General features: G+C 52.8%; 7 protein-coding genes across 7 annotated transcripts; 3 read left to right on the forward strand and 4 right to left on the reverse strand.

Moving 5' to 3' along the window:
• Positions 1 to 237: 237 nt before the first annotated feature.
• J4E87_003370 (uncharacterized protein) lies at positions 238 to 1,823 on the reverse strand (the record flags this gene model as incomplete). Its single annotated transcript, XM_049374998.1, has 3 exons — positions 238 to 1,470; positions 1,545 to 1,685; positions 1,740 to 1,823. The coding sequence occupies 3 exons, from the start codon at positions 1,821 to 1,823 to the stop codon at positions 238 to 240; spliced, it is 1,458 nt and encodes a 485-aa protein (XP_049234920.1).
• A 1,983-nt stretch (positions 1,824 to 3,806) lies between these two features.
• J4E87_003371 (uncharacterized protein) lies at positions 3,807 to 6,077 on the reverse strand (the record flags this gene model as incomplete). Its single annotated transcript, XM_049374999.1, has 3 exons — positions 3,807 to 5,315; positions 5,397 to 5,635; positions 5,726 to 6,077. The coding sequence occupies 3 exons, from the start codon at positions 6,075 to 6,077 to the stop codon at positions 3,807 to 3,809; spliced, it is 2,100 nt and encodes a 699-aa protein (XP_049234921.1).
• Positions 6,078 to 6,829: 752 nt separating this feature from the next.
• J4E87_003372 (uncharacterized protein) lies at positions 6,830 to 8,648 on the reverse strand (the record flags this gene model as incomplete). The annotated part of the gene is made up of 4 exons (XM_049375000.1): positions 6,830 to 7,265; positions 7,388 to 7,835; positions 7,881 to 8,406; positions 8,460 to 8,648. The coding sequence occupies 4 exons, from the start codon at positions 8,646 to 8,648 to the stop codon at positions 6,830 to 6,832; spliced, it is 1,599 nt and encodes a 532-aa protein (XP_049234922.1).
• A 2,396-nt stretch (positions 8,649 to 11,044) lies between these two features.
• Positions 11,045 to 12,900, forward strand: J4E87_003373 (uncharacterized protein; the record flags this gene model as incomplete). Its single annotated transcript, XM_049375001.1, has 3 exons — positions 11,045 to 11,107; positions 11,158 to 12,297; positions 12,346 to 12,900. 3 exons carry the CDS (start codon positions 11,045 to 11,047, stop codon positions 12,898 to 12,900), a joined length of 1,758 nt encoding a protein of 585 aa, XP_049234923.1.
• A 1,559-nt stretch (positions 12,901 to 14,459) lies between these two features.
• On the forward strand, positions 14,460 to 15,038 carry J4E87_003374 (uncharacterized protein; the record flags this gene model as incomplete). Its single annotated transcript, XM_049375002.1, has 1 exon — positions 14,460 to 15,038. One exon carries the CDS (start codon positions 14,460 to 14,462, stop codon positions 15,036 to 15,038), a length of 579 nt encoding a protein of 192 aa, XP_049234924.1.
• A 743-nt stretch (positions 15,039 to 15,781) lies between these two features.
• On the forward strand, positions 15,782 to 16,583 carry J4E87_003375 (uncharacterized protein; the record flags this gene model as incomplete). Its single annotated transcript, XM_049375003.1, has 2 exons — positions 15,782 to 15,999; positions 16,070 to 16,583. 2 exons carry the CDS (start codon positions 15,782 to 15,784, stop codon positions 16,581 to 16,583), a joined length of 732 nt encoding a protein of 243 aa, XP_049234925.1.
• Positions 16,584 to 16,996: 413 nt separating this feature from the next.
• Positions 16,997 to 17,983, reverse strand: J4E87_003376 (uncharacterized protein; the record flags this gene model as incomplete). Its single annotated transcript, XM_049375004.1, has 1 exon — positions 16,997 to 17,983. The coding sequence occupies one exon, from the start codon at positions 17,981 to 17,983 to the stop codon at positions 16,997 to 16,999; it is 987 nt and encodes a 328-aa protein (XP_049234926.1).
• Between the last annotated feature and the right edge of the window lie 1,091 nt (positions 17,984 to 19,074).

Consider the following 19,074-nt stretch of genomic DNA (forward strand, 5'->3'; position numbering starts at 1 on the left):
GCTCACAATTTGCTCCCTTTCACTAGACAGCACCCTCATGTATCAAAATACAAGCCATAACTTTCGTATATATCCAAGCAGCTTCGAACCGAAATATATGTACGTGAACAAATATGTTACCAAATCGTGCATCCAACCCCATATTTCCTTTCGTAAATGCAAAAGACATAATCTCAAAAACGCCAACGAGATGCCCTTGTTGCTTATACTCCGTTGCCAAATGCGTGATTCGAGTTTTTAGAAACCTCTGTGCTGGCTGAGAATCTCGTCAACCATGGGTTTCACGGTGGGCATGTAGCCTTGCATGACTGGGCACCATAGCGCCTTCTTCAGCCCCAGTTCTGTGGCCATGTAGTACATTAGCCGGTTTATCCATTCTCGCCGTGCCGCAATGTCTATCCTCCTGGGCTCTACCCCGTGGTCGAGTGGAGGTAGGTCTAGCGGGTGATCGTACGGGTGCGCAGGGTTGGGGTCAAAGATGTGATTCTTCTTTGCGTTTTGATCCAAGACCGGAGTGTTCGATGGCGGACTCGCGCCAGGTGATTGGTCGCTTTCCGACTTGGAGCGAATGTTGCGGAGTTCGGAGAATGGCGGTGCCGCTTCGTAGGATTCCAGGGCCGTCGACGGCTCACTCGAGGAAGACGCGTTGGAAGTGGATGTGGCCAGATGTGGTTGCGAATGGACTGGTGGTGGTGTTGGTAGATGAGTAGCGCTGTGCGGATGCTTGCCTGCATTGCTATCCGGCACAAGACCTGAGCTAAGTACTGAATCCATCGTACCCAGGGGCCATATGCAGATATAGCCCCGCATACCACATATATCTGTGGCAGATTTCGTATCTATCGGTACAGTAAAGCTGCCAAGTATAGAGGAACAGTTCTTCTCAATGACCTCGACTAGGCGAGCGGTAGCGATCGAGTGATGCATGCGGAGATTTGCATTGCTCAGAGCAGTAGGCATGGACTGCCCTGCGGCTTCTTGAGGGCGGAAAGATAAGCAAGGGTCGCGGAACCTCAACATCCAATTCAACATCTCGAGCAGATCACGTAGAACAAGTATGCGGCTCGTACGGTAGAAGCCCCAGATCCAGACGCGTTTCAAGCTCGGGTATATGTGAATCTCTTCCGGTGCGCCTGGACAACCCAAGAAAAGCTTTTGCAACTTGGCGTCGTAGGTCGACCGAGCCTCCGGTGTGTTGGGTGTCATGTGGTAGTTCCAAGCCGGTGTAACATTTGCCTCCCAAGCTTCGTAGTCGCTTTCTAGTTCGAGCGCGCTCTGTAGAAGTTCTTGCAAGGCCATGCGGTTGGTTGGTGGGTTTGGACTTTGCTTGGTTTCGTGCCATCTGGCATGTAGCATTGCCGCTCGCCAAATTAGACGAATGACAAAGGCGTTGGAGTTCTTGTATAGACTTGGAAGTAATTCGTCCACTTTGACCACATCTCTCGTAGGTATTTGCGGCCGTCTTGCTGCCTGTAAGTTGCCTAATAGCTGTCGCAAGGTTAGCCATCAGCGGGAAAAAGGTGTTCATTTGTGACGGCGATTACCAGATGTGCATAGATGACTTCGTAAAGTCGGGCTGATATGATGTCGCTGTAGAACTCCTCAACCGTCCGCAACTGAAGCATCGCATTTGCGCCTTGGTTGTGAGCCAAAAAGGTGCCTTTCCGCTGCACGCTGGTAAGATTCTGTTCATCATGTTAGAATCACGCGTACCATTAAGCTGTAACGAACGGGCGTACCTCGTAGATGCCCATCAGATGCACTGAGCAAAGCGCAACATTCGTGGCTGCCTGCTTCTTGTCCGCGATTGCCTTTGTCAACATCGGAAGGGCCCTTCCTACGCATTCCTCACCTAGTGCTTGCGCATGAGAATCATTGTATCTATTAGCGAAGTTGACGTAAGATACTGCGTCAACCGCTGTCGCGATCAATGAGTTCTCCGGTGCGTCTTGATACAAGAGCGGGATAAATGTCCACAGCGCTTCATCTGGTTGGTCGGCTGGTCGGTTCGGCGAGTCGGGCAGCACAAAGTCGTACACAAAGCGCTCAAAAGCTCTTCTACGGAAGTCCGGATTGAGCGACGGAGTAATAGTCAGCCGACTTAGATCGATGGTTGCGGACGCAACGCTTGATGATTCTTGAGCCGGGTCATCCACAGAGCCACCAGGAGAATGTACACTACCGCTGGAAGAGCGCGTGTCATCCAGATGAGGTGGTGTTGACTCGTCGCTTGGTGGCGTTTTGATATAGGTGTTATTATAGGTGTTGCTGTAGGCGTTGCTACTTTCGGCAACGGTAGCACGTTGGTTTGACTTTGATCGCTTCCGCCACGACTCTTCTGCTCTTTGCGCGGCCGATGCCGTTTGGTTCCGAAAGAGGATGTCGGCTTGGTCTCGATATTTGCATTCATGGCCTGCCTTGCTACATCGACTGCAAGCGGGTCTACCCTCATCGCACTACTCTGGCATCAGCCTTGTCTGCATGACCGTCGTTGCCTTGCGCGTGGTGCAGCATGGAAAGCAGGGCAATTCGCAGAAGTGGACAGAAGGAGATGCGTACCTTGACTTTACGGGCTCTGCAAGCCTCGCATCCCTTACTGGGTCGGCCACGATAGGACATGCTTATGCTCTGGAGGCGATGAGGCGGTAAGACGAAAGGGCGGCAAGCTCCGCGGTCGCTGCTGTTCAGGCTCAGGTAAAGTTCCTACGAAGCAAACACTAGCGCGGGCATCCGATTGCACAGAACAAAGAACGTCAAGTCTAATAACTATGTCTCCTCTCCGGTCCGCGAATGTGCTGCGTGGTCATCCGAAGGGTCCTGAGCCAGAAAAGGCGTAGCGAGGATCAGGCTGAAACCCAGGCCACGCTTTTACGAGCTTGGAATGGAGCGCCCGGTGACTGGCGGAAGATGGACCATAAGGGTTGAATGGCAGAGATCGAAGGGCATGGGGTCAGGCCCGGTGCTCGGGAAAACGGTGCTGCATAGTGGGTTGATGTGCCGTAGACTGCATAACTGCGTCACAAGCGACAGGCATCTCTCGTTGCTGACTCAGGACTTAGTGGTGTCTTGGCGCTCAGCGGCCTCCCGCTTGCCGACTGCGACGATGCTGCAACACCAGACGAGGCGTTCAACTCCATGCATGTTTCGAGGCACAGCCAGATAAGATTCAGACTTCTTAGTGTCGAAGATTTTACTCTTTCTGGTGTATCTATCCCCTCATCTATTCTGGACTCCAGTATTAGTCTGCAAGGTCGATGCAGGCCGCCTACTTTCGGAGCGCCTCAAATACGCCGACCAACAACTCCCGATACGCACCCGATCATCGCGAACACGCGATGCCAATGTTTCAACGGTCGTCTAGCAGGGAAAGATGGCATGTCATTTTCAACGGCTCCAGCGTTCGGAGGCCTAAAACCATGACATCAACTTGTCATTGGGCGTTGGCAGCAATCAGTAATCGGCCCTCTTCCAACGGGCGACTAGTAAGATTGACTGGACCGCTCCGCGAATTTAAGGTTTGGAAATCACTATGAATTGCGGAGTATTCACCCAAGTCTCTCGACAGCTCGCCTTTACTATGACGTGCCAATGCGCTTGTGTCTTGAACATTGCGAAGTTTTCTCACCGGTGCCGGAAGCATAAAGGGGTAACCGCATACATTGGAAGACTTTGTTTCACGCTACCCCGAGTTTCAATTTCGTCCACATCAACATCTGACAGGTGTCCGCACCAAAACCACAGGAGTAGCGAAGTCAACACGACGCACATGCACAGACAGTAATTTTCGACGACGCGATGCGCTCATGCTATAGCTTCGCCAACAGGTGCCGACCACCATCCTCACTTCCCAACACAATCTCCTCGCTGCGCCAGTCCGGATTGAACGTTACCTTGTTGAGCGGATTCCTGCGATGCGCCATGTCGAAAAGCTCCTCATACACCCTACCATCATTTCTGCCCAACGCACTGTTCAACAGCCAATCTGGTATCGACCAGGCGTCCACCAGCTTCACCGCATGTGGTCTCAATTCGGCCATAAGGTCGATGATCCCATCCTGCAAGGCAAAGACCGACTCGGGCGGCACGGCGGCCGTCATTGTAAATGAAGAGGCGAATTGGTCAAGGGTGTAAAGCGCGTACAGCTGGAAGCATGTGCGTAGGGCGGGCGCTTCAGGCGGAGCTGTGGAGGTGAGGCTGTTGTAGAAGTTTGTGACGAGAATTTGCTCCGAGTATGCGCGGCTGAGGTTATGAAGTTGGATCATCAGACGTGTCCACGGCTTCTTCTCAACAACACGTGCCTGATAAGCGCGGTAGGAGAGATCAGCCGCACGCCACTGGAACACGTCGACTATACCTTGGTCATCTACAACACCGTCTTTCAAGACGTTCTGAGGTAAGCGATGGTCTTTGTTGCGAAGATAAAACTGGAAGAGCTCGTCCGTTGGATCCTTGGCCGGTGAGTCTGGGTCTTTGACCGCATTCGACATCTTCTTGATGAGGTATGCAGCAACCTGTTGGGTAATCATCCAGTTGTCGCCCTCCACAGTTGGCTTGGAGAGGTAGTCACCGTTTAGCCCTACCAGCCCACTCCCACCACCGAAACCGTGGCCGCCCATTGCGCGTCGACAGGTCTCGATGCCATCCGCAGCAAGCGTCGTACACAGGCTCTTCAGTCCTGAGCTTGCGCTGTGCAACTCCGCCAAGGGTCCAAAATCGCCTTTCTCGATATCTTCTCTCGACTTGTGGTACAGCTTGTACATGTACTCGCCAGTATAATGCAACGCGAAAGTAGTCGCAAGCAGCGGCAAGATCCGTATCTGTACGGTAGGGTAGTCCAGAACCTTCATCTCGCCGTCTAAAGGGTTGGCAGAATCACGGTCTTTAAATTGTCGCCTGATAGCGCAGTATCGCACGGCGACAGTAACAGCTCGCGCAAGGACCAGCCTTGCATGCATTATGATCTGTCCGCGTACGAACGTCAGACTTCCATATACGACAGCCGGATGACCAGTCCGAATGAATGCGCCTGTCTCGTCCGAAACCTCCGCATAGCGGCTCAGCATAGCCGACTTGGGTACGCGGAAGTGGTCGAAGAGCATGTATCCATTATCCATACTTGCATACCCGTATTTCGGACCGATATCGCCTACCGCAATCCCTGGCAAAGGTTGATGGGTCTTCGCATCCCGAATCTGCAGGATGAAGGTTTGCGGCCCGTGAGAGGCATACTCGATCTTCTGGTCTTTTCGGTCGGCCTTTCCTGATCCTTCGGCTGTGGAGAACGTTTTCGGCAAGAGCAATTGTGCGACCACAATCTACGCGCGGCTACGTTAGCGAACGCCCAAGGCAGACATAAAGTTCTGGAACAGTCGCACAAGAGGGGGCTGAATACGTACTGCATGCGTGGCGGTCCTGCCCATCGACCCATTCCACCATTTGCTCGCCGTAAGAGTTGGGCTGTGAATCTCGAACTCTTTCTTCATCGGGTTCCACTTTGCGACGGTTTCCAGGCCGCGTACGTTACTTCCATGACCTAGTTCAGTTTGCGCATAGCAGCCGATGATGTCGTAGTTGAGGATCTTGGGCATCCAATACTTTTGCTGTTCTTCGGAGGCTTGCTCGCGTACCGTTGTGACTGTGCGATGCGGTGCATGTTAGCTCCCAGCGCCCCGGTGGTACGATTATGCATGACATCTTTCTCAGCTGCAACCTTCCGTTGACTCACCGAACATGCTCATATGCAAGAAGTATGGGCTCATTTCGTCAGTCAGGTATTCCGCCATCTGGTAGTCTTCATGGTCCCAGCCTTCTTGTCTCATCAATCGCTGGATGGCTTTCGCTCTTGCTAGGCCCAGGTGGTACCGCTCTGGTCGCGACAGATTGAGCTGCTGATCTTTACTGAAAAGCTTCTCCTTGCTCAACACGCGAAGGACCTTTTCTTGCCGCTTCAGGAAGTCATCACGGCCTAGAAGGTGCTGTGCGAGTTGGTGAACGTCAATGCCCGAGCCGTCGCGTTCGGCTTGGAGGGTTGCTGTGCCATCGTGTGCGGGCTTGAGATGATCGGTGAAGTCTGCCATGATGCGATTGGCTGGTCGTCAATTGTTTGCTTGACCAACAGAGTCAGTCGCAGGCGTTTCGAAGCGAGGTGGGCGAGTGCTGTTGAAGCCGACTGAGCTGGCCGCCGGGCATTGGAGACAAGCTCGCATCGTGAATCTCAACGCGCCGGCAATAACGCGGAGAAGTAAGCTGCATCACTGCCTCGGTATACGCGGATCATGTGTGGTGGGCAGAAGCCGTAGATGTCGCGCGGAGAAGGTTGATGGCGCAAAGCTGCGGGGCGTCGAAATGCGGGGTCGCAGGGCTCGGTGGCCGTGGAATGGCAGCATTGCTATCGACTAGAAACATCTGACTAACGAACAAACATCACCAAGTTTAGGTCAGGGCCACTCATTAACACTACGATGCAGATCGGAAAGCATTTTAGTATTACATGATAATGGCCAGCGTGATCATGCTACCATACGCCATCAAACCCAATCCCAATCCCAAACACAAGAAGAGCAACCATTAACGAAATCCATCCCAACTAAAGAAAACCGCCCCCCGATTTTGAGATACCACCCAATGCAAGCTAATTGTACAGGATATCAAATGCCCGACCCAAGGCGTTAACCGAAATTCAACACCAGATAATCATACCCTAAACCATCGTTTCGAAACGAAAGACCGTAAGCGTCATCAACAGATTGGTGTACCGGTGCACCAAACTCGCATTACCCAGAAGAAGGCAATCACAACATACCAACGAACGAACGATGGGGTTCACCGTTCATTCAATCACCGCGTCGGCCCAAGAGCTCAATCCGCCCTCCTCATCCAGCACGCGCGTCATGTCCTCTTCAGCAAGTCGCACGAGGATCTCAAACGGCGCCTCCTCTTGGTTTGCGGTTTGTCTCCGTCGGGGAAGGAAGATCATGCCGCCATCACCCGGACCGTAAGATCGTCTGATGAACTCGGGTCGACCAGCCAGGGAGTCCTTGCCTAGATCGGTACCAGGTATGCCCCAGCTGATATCAGCGCCGAAGTTGAGCCACGACGAGATGTATATGTCTGAGCCGAACTTCAGGGCCAGTGCGACCTCGGTGTCGGTAATCTGCTCGATTGACTTGAAGAAGGTTAAGTGGCGGTTCACCCATTCGTCGTCGACGTCGAGGATCGTGCTCTTGATGGTGTTTATGACGTTGATGATTGTCGACTTGGTTACACTGCCGTTATTTGTCAGCTGGGGTTCTCAAACTTAATCGCGTTGCTCAAGATGTGGGAGTGCAAGGTTCAGGGCGCCACACAGTGTGACATGCGATCAAACGGTGGTAGGGGCTAGACTCACCGGTCCTCTTTTGTGAGGTCTGAGACGTTCATTGTGCCTCGCGAGAACAACGCCATGTTTCCTGTGTAGTCTGTGGATACCGGAGGTCGTTGCCGTCTTCGCAAGTCCGTCGCGATCCCGATGCTAGTCTCTGTCAACTCGCACTTGGTCAAGCGACTTGCTCTAGCGCGGGTAACATGCGTCCAGACCAGGGCTGCAAGGACGTTGCACATTGTCGGAGGGGTGTTCTCGGGAAACTGGGTGCGTAAGGTTTCCCTGTACTCGCGTACTCGTGATGCTGGAATGACGAAGAGCCTCTGGGTACATTTCGTCTCTTTAGGTAAGGTTTGAAGATACCGGGGTGGGCCATCACAGTAGCAGTCTGCGCTGGCGCTGCCTTGTGGTGGCTTGATTTGTTCGTCAACGGCTCTCCGCATCTGAGACTGCTTGTCGGCGACGCTTTCCATGTCTGTATTGGTCAGTCATAGCTTGAGAATGCAGTGAGGAGTCTTACGCATGATTTTGTGTTCTTCGAAGAGTTGCTGCTTCGAAAGGCTGGAGACGTTCTCGGCGAACGTTTGCCAGAAAAGAGTAACACCGGAGAAGTCAAAGACACTGTGATGCATATACATCGAGAGCACAAGACCGCCGGGTATGAAGAAGGCTTGAGTTCTCATTGCTGGTGCATCGCTCTTGTTGAAGTCTACTTTGCCCTCGCCGTCTCTTGGAATACCAGGATACTCTGCGAGATCTTCCGGCACAAACATCGACGACTCGAAAGCACTGGGTGGCATGCCATCTCTTTTGAGTTGCCCGTAGGTGTGTGGAAAGTTCTTCTCCTGGTACGGAATCTGCTTCGATCGAAATACACGACTCAGATGCTTGCTTGTGATCTCCGCTGGATACTGGAGAGCAAGCTTACCCGCTTCTCGGTCGGCAAGTGTGAGGGTACCAGCCAGAAAGGGAAATTTGTTGAGTGTGAGGCGAAGCCCAGCACTCAAAGACTGGATAGCATCCTCGGCGAGATTCTGATCGGGAAACTGCGGATAACGTCAATTTCTGCCAACACGACAAACGATTTGGGAGAACATACAGGAAAGATGCACAGAGTCTGTATGTAAACGCGCACTACATTCTGATCTAGACATGAGAGATGAAACGACTTCATCGGTATGGGCGGAACGTGTGGTTTGGCCAGCATCTCGAGGAAGCGGGGAATGGTGCTAGTGATGGGATCAAAAAGCCGGCCGTTGCGCGATACTAGGGGTAATTCAAGGGACATGGTCGTGGCTTTTGCGTAGTCAGTATATATACCGGAGCGATGAAGAGTCACACATACGACGAATTGGGTGAGCAAACACCCAGGCATGTGAAGCACGAGATGATTTTACCCCCTTCACCGCAAAAGGCCCCATTGAGCTGCGCCTGGTGTGACGGGAGGCATTGGCCCACTACGGGCCGAGAAGGACTATGACCGCATGCGGAAACATCTGTGCGCGTAAGCCACGCTCATTCCCGCCTTCCCCGCCTGTCTGCTTATTCGTGATTCACACTCAACCCTTGACGTGCGCCAAACGTGTCTCGTGCCGTCTTCCCCGTCCGCTTTGCTCGACCGTGCCTGAGTTACCAAACCTCGCGTAACGGATGAGGTGCAGCCGATGCGGCAACGTTCAGAGAGGGTTCCCGCCGACAAACGAGATGGGCACGACTAGGACCGTTCGTATGCGTTGCTTTTCCATCTCGCCAATCCTCGCCTTTCGAGGCTGAGGTTAGCGACAATATGCAGCTCGAAAAACATCAATTTGCTATTCTGTGACGTCTATGCCCCTGGCGACAAGGGTGGGGCGCATAGAAGTTGTCCTTGTTTGTCGACTGTCAAAATCAGGCTGTCATCCACGTCCTTTGATCGTGCTGTCGCTGCGGGACTTGTCGCGGCACAGCGTGACATTCCGATCGTATCTGAAATTGCGGGTTTGGCTGCTCTCCATCCTGAATGGCCCATGTGACCAGGATGCCACGAGGCATTGTTTGATCATCGATACCAAACTAACTGCAGGCAAATCAATACACCGGAAGTGCTGCCTTTCTTTAGTCGGTGTGCGCCTCAAGCAAGGTCAAATTGCAGCCCTATGACCAGGCGCTTGGATGTTTGTGTGCCCGAACCACTTTTGCGACAGAAATGCATCCGCGTTTAGCAGGGCTGAGCGTGTCATGGCGGCCTGGAGGGATCCGCGAAACCAAGGAGCCAGCGCTAGCACATAGTTGCTTTCAACGTCCCAGTCAACGTGAACACGTTTTTCATGACTGCCTTCGACAAACCAGTCTCGCCGCAGTATTGCGAGCTCACCGAAGCTAGCTACCATGGTGACACTCCAAATAGCATCTGACAGATAGCGGTGTGATGCAGCGCCTCTGAGCAGGCTGTGAGTGTAAACAATGATGCGTCATATGATCGGTAAAGCCTTTGAGGAGACACGTCGCCGGCGGTCCTTCGGTTAGTGGGTCGTTACCAGCGCGAAATGCCAGCAAATACCATCAGCATCGCTAAGAAACAATCAAACAGAACCCTTGTCGGCAGTAAGATGACGAAGATAGATGTCGATGCGGCTGCAGCCATTGTGGCTGACTGATGCAATAAGCCCCACGTTATGTGCGACGGCGCTGCCCAATAAGCGACAAGCGCCATGCATGCAGAGCTTTCGAAAAGGAAATAGCATGCTCTTCTGATCAATCGGGCTCGTTCCAGGCAGCTGCATTGCGGAAATATTTGCAGAGCTATCGAAGGCTTCCATGCGCCTTGTAGCCTCTTGCATTGAGGGACTATCTAGGCGACACCGTAGGATTAAGGTTTGTAGGCCGTCGCACAGCGAACGGCGGTATGCAAGACCGGGTAGACGACCCGGAACAGCGTTGTACGGGACAAGACAACAAATTTGTGATTGAACGTACGGGGGCATAGGCGCCTGAGGAAGTAAAAACTGGAAATGTGGATCGAGTTGAGCTTGATACCATGCAGCCGCGTCAACCATGCGACATGTGGAATTCATCGCATCCTTCGTATAAAATGATGAGATTGTGATACGCGTATAGTGACACGCTCAGGGCCGGCGCGTAACGGAAACCCCGGAGGTCTGATGTGATGGCATTTTGAGAATTGCACGTTGAGTGGTTCTGTCCAAGAAGCCGTGCCGACCGGTCGCAAACCTCTCTGCTAGTCCATGAACGGTGAAGGAGCAATGGCCATCGGCACAACGACTCGCGTGACGGTCCTCCTTTCATGCATCGAACGCGGGCGGAATTGCCGAACGGTGTGTTGAAGCTGTGCCGCATGCAACTAATTGATGCCAACGTTATGCGAATCTGCATCGCCTTCTTATCGAGATTGCCGGTGACCTTGGGCCATCATTACGGCTGCGAGCGTGCGGCGGGGCCTTGCACAGCCATTAGCGCCGGGAGTGAAAGCGTTGCGGGGTTTCGCGGAATACTTCCCCGCGAATCTTGTGATACGATCGGCTAAGGAATTATACTCTTGATGAAACCCCGCATGCGAGTCGTTATATCCGAGCGTTTGTAGCCGGCTCATCATGTAGTACAACACCTCATTATCCAGGTACGAAGAGTGGTTACGGAGCATTGGCGGTCAAGACCCAGATGCTTGGGCAAGAACCAAGCAATACGATGATGGAAGACCGATGTTGTATGGTACCGAAGCACTCTGGGCGTAACGTGCTGCCGAATAGTGTAAGCGTATGCGCAGATATGCTCATGACGTTGTGCTGAACATATCCCAGCCTCTCTTCAGTCGGCTTCTCCGATTTGCCAACCGGAGACCTGAACGTATAGCTATTGACGATGTTCGGTTGAATATGCAGAAGACACATCTAGAATTACTCTCGGATGTGCTAGCCTTGAGAGAAAGGCTTCTCGGCACGTTGACGAGTGCGACTCGTGAGGCACTAGAAAGACGGGAAGAGGTATACATCGCCGTACTAGCACCTGGAGGTTATGAATACGCAGTAGCGGTGTTGGCGATACTTGCTCTTGGAGCTGCTGTAGTGCCACTGACTCCAGCCCTACCCGTAGAAGAGGCAGTCTACTTCATCGAAAAGTCAAGATCAGTGCTGGTTCTTGCCAGCTCATCGAATATGAGGAAATGTCGCGACCTGGAAACCCGGCTTGCATCGAGGAGTAATAAGAGCTTCCAAGCCGTAAGCATTCAGCCAACGACTTCATGTCCTACCCTCTATGCTGGAGATGTTATCATCTCTTCCGACCGTACTTTGGATGAGAATGCGCCCGCCGTGGTCATCTTCACCAGCGGAACTACTGGGCCACCCAAGGGTGCAGTCATGCGAAGATCGTTCATCTTTGATTGTGCGCTCGAAGTGGCGGATCATTACCAGCTGACGGAAGATGATGTCGCTCTCCACGTTCTTCCGGTGCATCATGCGACCGGTGTTGGCATCAACTTCTTTCCATCTCTCGTGGCTGGTAGCCGTATCGAGTTTCGCAGCGGAGGTTTTGACGAAGCGAAAATGTGGGAGCGATGGAAACAGGGCGCTTCCGACAACAAACGACGACTGACCGTCTTCTCTGGTGTACCTACTATATACATGCGGATGAGACGGTACTATCAACAACGAATAAGCAAGCTACCCGCAGATGAGATAGCGAAGTACGTCGCGGGCGCAAGACAGTTTCGAGCCTGCTTATGCGGAACATCAGCACTGCCGCAGCCACTCGATGACTTTTGGAAGCATCTAATGCAAAAGCCGATCCTGCAAAGATACGGGGCCACCGAGTTTGGAGCCATCTTCAAGATGCGCCTCGGCGACGAGAGCGTGCCAGAAGGTTCAGTTGGTGAACTCGCCAGCGGCGTTGATGTCAAGCTATCCGAAGGAGACGAGGGAGAGGTGCTCGTGAAAAGCCCAGTAAGTCCTCTATGAGTCGGGTTGATAGGTTGTGCTAACCAACTTTAGCATATGTTCTCAAAGTACCTGCGTGATCCTGAAGGCACTGCAAAAGCTCATGATCGAGATGGATACTTCCGAAGCGGCGACATTGCGCGACGTGAGGGCAAATATTACTTCATCATCGGTCGGGCGTCTCTCGACATCATCAAGTCGGGCGGATACAAGATCTCGGCTCTGGATGTCGAGCGCGAGCTGCTGAGTCTGCCATATGTAGCCGAAGCCATGGTGGTTGGTGTACCCGACGAGGAGTACGGGCAACGCGTCGCTGCACTGGTCTCGCTGCAGAATGAGGTAACGCCTTCCGCGTCCTTGAGAAACAACGACACCTTCCGACATGTCTTGACCATCGACGACTTGCGGCGAGATCTGCGCAAGAGGTTGGCTGGGTACAAGCTACCCACGCTGTTGAGAATCGTGGACAAAGAGCTGCCGAAGACGATAACGGGAAAGGTGCAGAAACAGATTCTTGGACCGCGCTTCTTCCCTGCCAATTATCGTGAGCGTCCCGAGGTACAAACATGGGTTGCGCGATCTTCAGAGAGGGCCCTGGCGAAGTTGTGAGATCGTGGACCCATCGCGCTGCAAGTTCTTTTCGCCGATGTTTTCGATCGCGCTGAATGATCATCGTATGGCTGCGATCGCGCAGATAAAGGATTCGCGTCTGGGTTCCCGCGTGGAAAAGTAATTCCATCGCACCAGCACAGCGACACTTCAATCTTTATATCGTGTCGATTGCTTGGTTGTTATGACGAGCGCATGAAGTGTGATGATGCTTCGTTGGAGCCCGCGGGCTGCATGCGGCGCTAGCGTGCACGTGATGTGAGATCGACAGGGTGGCTCCAGAGGTCGTCCTTTCCAAGATGCATTGTTTCCTCAACCACCATAGTCAACTTCTGTTCCACCTTTCCTTTCATGCTGTAGGCATCAGCGTAGCCACACGAATCAGCCACGCAGAGCGATCAATGGAAAGTCCTGAGCTTGTCAGAAATCGCGAGGTGGCGGCGTGATCGCGCGAACAGTCACATGGCCACATCATGCACACCGTATATTTGTCGGCAGTCTCCTACGTCACCACAGGCTTTGTAGTATTCAGAATCCGTCATCTACGATGGCTCGCTGCTGTCATTATATCAGGGTGTCCATCTCAGAAACGGTCCCTTCATGTCTAGCGGCATGGCTCGCCTTGCAACGACATACACATGGCATCCTACGAAGTGACTAGTCGGTTCTGTACTATAGGTCGCCGCCGGTACTTCAGCGCGTCAGGTCACCGATCATATTCAGTTCTAAGGACAGGCATGCATTCACGCGACGCGGACATCAACCGCCCTTCCACGGCGCAGCGGGTGGTCTTCCCACGGTCTATTTAATCGAAGGCAACTCCATCCTCTGCTTAGTACTACTGCCAAAGCGCTCAAAAGACAGTTTGATCTTTAGCGAAAAACCCAACAGTCTTACAGGAATTCGTAACTACCTCAACGATGGATGCCTTCGACTTTCTTCATTACATCAAACGCGAGTTTGACTGGCATATGCGACAACACAGAGGATTGGAGACATATCGTGCGCCATCTCTTACGAATCCTATTCACCCAATGTTTGCTTTGGATCGCTGGGCCACTGGTCCAGGGCAAGACACCCTAAGACTCTACCGCAGCATGCGACCTGCCTTGCAACTTGCGTCACTATGGCTCACCGAAGACATGCCCCTGCTTTGGTTCAGTCACTTGACCTTTGGACATCGTCGCCATAATCCGGCCGGTCAAGTGTACCTGGAGAGAAATCCTCATTATAAGACCCCAGCAGCCCTTGCTACTGTCAAGGCGAACCTAGTCGAATTTGGAAAAACGAACTTTTTCTTGTTCTACCATCCCAGTGTGAGAAACAACTATTACGGCTGTACATACAGTCACAAAGAACAGTTGCCTTACATTAACGAGTTCAAGTCCGCTGACTTTCCACCTGCTCTCTCTAGGAAGGGTATTCGAAAGCCTTGCATCGCCCTTACAAGGGGCTTCGTCAACGCCCTTCAATCGACTGGTGTAAGTGAAAACGAACGATACAGAACCCTTTTCATGCTCGCCACTGTTCTGTGCCATGAAGTTGCGCATGGGTACCACATGTTCCATCATATCAGTCCTGAGCCACTGTGGGCTGCAGATGAGAAAATTCCAGAACTAGGCTTCTCGTGGGAACTGAACGTGGTTGGTCATTTACCGATGCCTACCGGTAAGGGTGGGTTAGACGGCCAATTCCACGAACTACACGCGATCCGCATGCTGGAAGTTCCATCAAGCGATGATGAACGTCTTAAGGTTCTCCGCTATCTCAAGGGTAACTCACGTGCAGAATTCACGACACGAGATGCTTCCGGACACCATCGCAAATGGCCTGTTCTAAACGGCGGAAAGTTTCGTGGTGCGAAATGGACACTGAGCAGCGACGCGCAATACTTCATCGCCTCCTTTCACGACGTTCCCATGCATTGGGTAATCTCTTGGTTCCAGCAAGATGTCTGGGAAACGCTTAAGGCGCGATGGGTGCAAGCAAACAGATTTGAACCTCCTGCTCTCGGCCAAGCCTTCATGATCATCTACGAGAGAAATCCGTACGGAGTGCAGGTTCATCGACCTCTTTACCCTAATAATCGTGTAGACGCCAAAATTCTCGAGGAACATCGCGAATTAGCCCAGAAATAGGCTCTTGCGCGGATAGGAAGTGAAGATAGGTTGCAATGCAGCTGTAGCGTTCTCAAAATATATGGATAGTTATTACCTTGTCATCAATTTGTTGGCGCGGAACTGCGGTGATTCATCAGGCGCTCCAGCGAGACACCCAGAAGCCAGTCATGAGTCCGAGCTGAATATGCTCAGCCATCTTTGTGATCGCCCATGGAAAGCCTGAAGTTCCCCTAGGGCTTCTTCTTATGGGATCCTTGCGGAGGTCATGCCGCAAAGACCCTCTATACACGCTTTGATGAAAGAGTCTTAGTGCCTACTACAGCATATAGACTTGATAGGTTTGTTCAAGAAATGTCGGCAACCGGATAATAGAAAGCCTGACAGGAGCCGTTATGTAACAAAGTGTTCCGTCTTCGTCGGCGTCGCGGCGGACATCGGCGAACGAAGCTCGGGTTTAGCGATGCGCGAATGCAAATTCCGGCCCCGGCTATCGTCGTCATCGTCCTCCCACGACAACACCGGGAATCAAGTCAATGCAGTGTAACGCCCTGGTGTCATGATTGGCTCTCTCGACAGAACCGGCTAGAATGCCGGGCTATCTTCTCTGTCTTCATGCACGGAAACGGCTGAGATGATGGAGCCGACCCCACCTGGAGCTTGAACGACTTAAGGCCCTTCCACCCCGCCAAATTTCGCAGACGGCATCAAACGTCACTCCAAACCCCCTCTACATCCATCAATTCCTCTTTCAAACCTCCAATATGGCCTGCGACAACTGCAAAACCGGCTTCAAGTGGGGCGCCGAGTCTGTCGGCAAGGAAACCAAGCTCGACAACATCGACTGCTATGTTACCGGCGACAACAAGGATGCCGCTATCCTTATCATCACCGATGTCTTCGGCTGGACTCTTCCCAACATCCGCATTCTGGCAGACCACTACGCAAAGGAAGCCAATGCGACCGTCTACGTTCCCGATGTGTAAGTAGCTACGCGACGCGACGCATACATTCAGCGCAATGCAACCATGGGACTAACAGCCATCATACAGATTCGGCGGCGAAGTCGTAGACCCCGACGCGATGTCCGACCCCGAGAAGGCAAAGAAATTCGACGTCATGGCCTTCATCGGCCGCAACAACAAGGAGATCCGCTACCCCGAGATCAAGCAGCACGCCCAGACCCTCAAGTCGCAATACAAGAAGGTCGCCGCTATTGGCTTCTGCTACGGCGGATGGGCTGTCTTCAAGCTCGGCGCTGACCCCTCGCTCGTCGACGCTATCTCGACCGCCCACCCCTCCATGCTCGAGAAGTCGGAGATCGAGAACGTCAAGGTTCCCGTCCAGGTCCTTTCTCCCGAGAACGACCAGATGTACACTGAGGAGCTGAAGAAGGCTACGTTGGAGACACTGCCCAAGACTGGTGTCCAGTGGGAGTACATTTACTTCCCTGGTCTGAACCACGGCTTTGCTGCGCGTGGTAACCCCAATGACCAGAAGCAGAAGGATGGTTTGGAGAGGGCGAAGAGGAGTGCGGTGAACTTCTTCAACGAGTTCCTGCACTAGAACACATGTTATGATGGTCATATGATCCCTTAACGAATTTACATGAAATGATACCTCACACACATGATCTTGATCATCGCTACGTTGCCGTGTTGATGGATCATCTCATTTTGATCTCAATATATTCCATTCGAAGTTCGTCAGGAAGCAAAAAGGTGTAATAACTCGGAATGATACCTCAACTCTGGTTTTCCTCTTGCCATCTGGTTGTCACATGCGTAGGAAGCAAGACATCAGGCCACGAATGAGCCGATCAAGAAATTGAAGTGAATATGTGAATGAATTGCTGGTTACTGCTGCTACAATGTGTACGTTTTGTTGACGCCACGCAGAGTCCTCTTTTTAAATATATACATGAAGGTCTTTTCGACTTCTGTCAGGTACGAGACCATGATACCATCGTTTGTCTCAACTTAGGCGCCCTGGACCAAGCGTGCGAGCCTAGACCTGGTCTCCCAGCCCCAAGCGCCAACACTGCGCTTAGCCATAGCAGCAACGCTCTTAGCATAGTTGTTCGTGCCGTGGCTGGGATCAGCGTCCTTGGCCTTGCAAGAAGCGCCATCCGAAGGACCACCAAGAGGTCCCTCAACGGCAGCAAAGTGCTGCTTCTCGCTGGTCGTGCCGACCATGTTCTTCGCAGCCTCAGGAACCCAACCGTTGATGAAGTCACCGTGCGAGCACCATGCAGGTCCGCAAGCCAGCTTGAATGGCGAGGTGGTACCAGACCATCCGTTAGGCATGGCCTTGCGCATGTCGTAGCGGATGGAGAAGCGGAGCTGGGGCATGGACTTCATGCCCTTGGGGCACCAGTTGGGCGTTCCGTTGTCGCGGCTCTTGTAGCCGGTTTCGAGGGTCTCTTCGTTGACACACTGGGGGAAGAAGAGGAGTTGCTGGATGTGGGTCGAGCAGGTCTTGGTGGGGAAGCCGTTGGCATCGAGAGGGATGTCTTCGCTCTCGCAGCCCCATGAGGCCTTTGCGTTGACGTCCATAGCGTCTGGGGTCATGGCGTCGGCTTTGCCGGCAACCATCTGCAAGTCTTGTGGGATGGCGACCTCAGCAGGAGTCTCGCCCAAGTTGTAGTATGCGCTGAAGCGGAAGACGGGAACGGGCTCGTAATTCTTGCCATCCTTGGTATAAAGGAAGGTGGGCACCCAGTAGCTCGACAAGTCGTTGGGGTTCTCGGCGGTGGTGCAACCCTTTTGGAGTTCGGCGCTGGTCTTGGTGCCGGCGACAACGGCGTCGGAGCCGTAGAAAGAGTGTAGGTGGGACTTGTCAAACTCGCCGGGGTAGACAATCGGGTCGATGTTCTTCTCCATGAAAGGGGGAGGAATCTGAATGACTGTGTACGCGTTGGCGAACTGAGCGAGCAGGCCCGCAGCAAAAAGAGTGTAAAGAGACATCCTGTGCCTTAGTAACGAATGTAATAAACGATAGAAGAAGTTGAAAAGATAGTAAAGGTGGTAAGAGAATGAAGCGCGATGAAGAAACAGTAACACGAGGCGCGCTCGTGGTACTTATGCCTGAGGCTCGCGCCTCGTGCCCACCATGCCACAGCCCAGGGCATCCTTCCATCGGCGCGTCCACCCAAGTTTCAAGCCTCCTGGTGTTTTCGCCCAAGCGAGGCATCTTCGCCGTTAGGTCTAGGACTATTGTGGAGGTTAGGGACCGCGGCATGAACGACAGGAGACGTTGCCGAGGCGCTAAGCCGCTCTCGTGCTCTCTCATTGGCGGACCGCCCGTGCCAAAACACTAGTGTCCGCTGTTCCGCGTTTAACAGTTTCGAAACTGCGAAACAAACTGCCTTTGTCCTTGCTTTTCATTTCCTCCGAACAGTAATCGGCTTTCTGGATACGGATGCGTTTTGTGGCGCTATACGCTGGGGCTCTGCGATGTGGCGTGAAGAACATGATTCACTGCGATTAGAACTAGAGGGCGAACTAGTACGATTGCAGTTATGCGTGCGCGTATCTACGACATCCGAGGACTCCAGTACTGAGTGTTGAAGAGCAGACCCGTTATCATTAAGCTAACTTCCAAGGCTGTGCTTTCAAGGTCTTGTGTGCACATAACGCGCGTGGCGCATACAATATGCGGCGTCGTCAATAATTCGATTCAGGTCAACGAAGCTGCGACCCCGCATCTGCATCTCACGCCCTGCCACCGCAACCACCTCTACTGTCATCCGCAATCGCGCAACGTTCCCAGCAACCTCGCACATCCTGATAGGTAATTCGCTGTGGTTCCACAGTATGCACGACGAAAAGCGCCACGATTTGTCCCTCTAGTATCCTGCTCACGCTCACACTTTTCCCACCACCGTATCGGCGCCTTGGCCCAACGGAAGGAGGAGCTTGTTGTGTTTGAATATTGATGGAGATGCTTTGCGAAGAATGCGTACGTGTATTCTCACGCGGCGACCGCAAGCATCATTCGAGCCTTGCCTCTCTTACCAAAGCAGCAACAGCCGGATGCTACATCTGTACTCCCTTGT

The sequence above is a fragment of the Alternaria ethzedia genome (assembly GCF_023757985.1).
Source record: "Alternaria ethzedia strain BMP 0044 chromosome Unknown scaffold_6, whole genome shotgun sequence".
NCBI classification, from domain to species: domain Eukaryota; kingdom Fungi; phylum Ascomycota; class Dothideomycetes; order Pleosporales; family Pleosporaceae; genus Alternaria; species Alternaria ethzedia.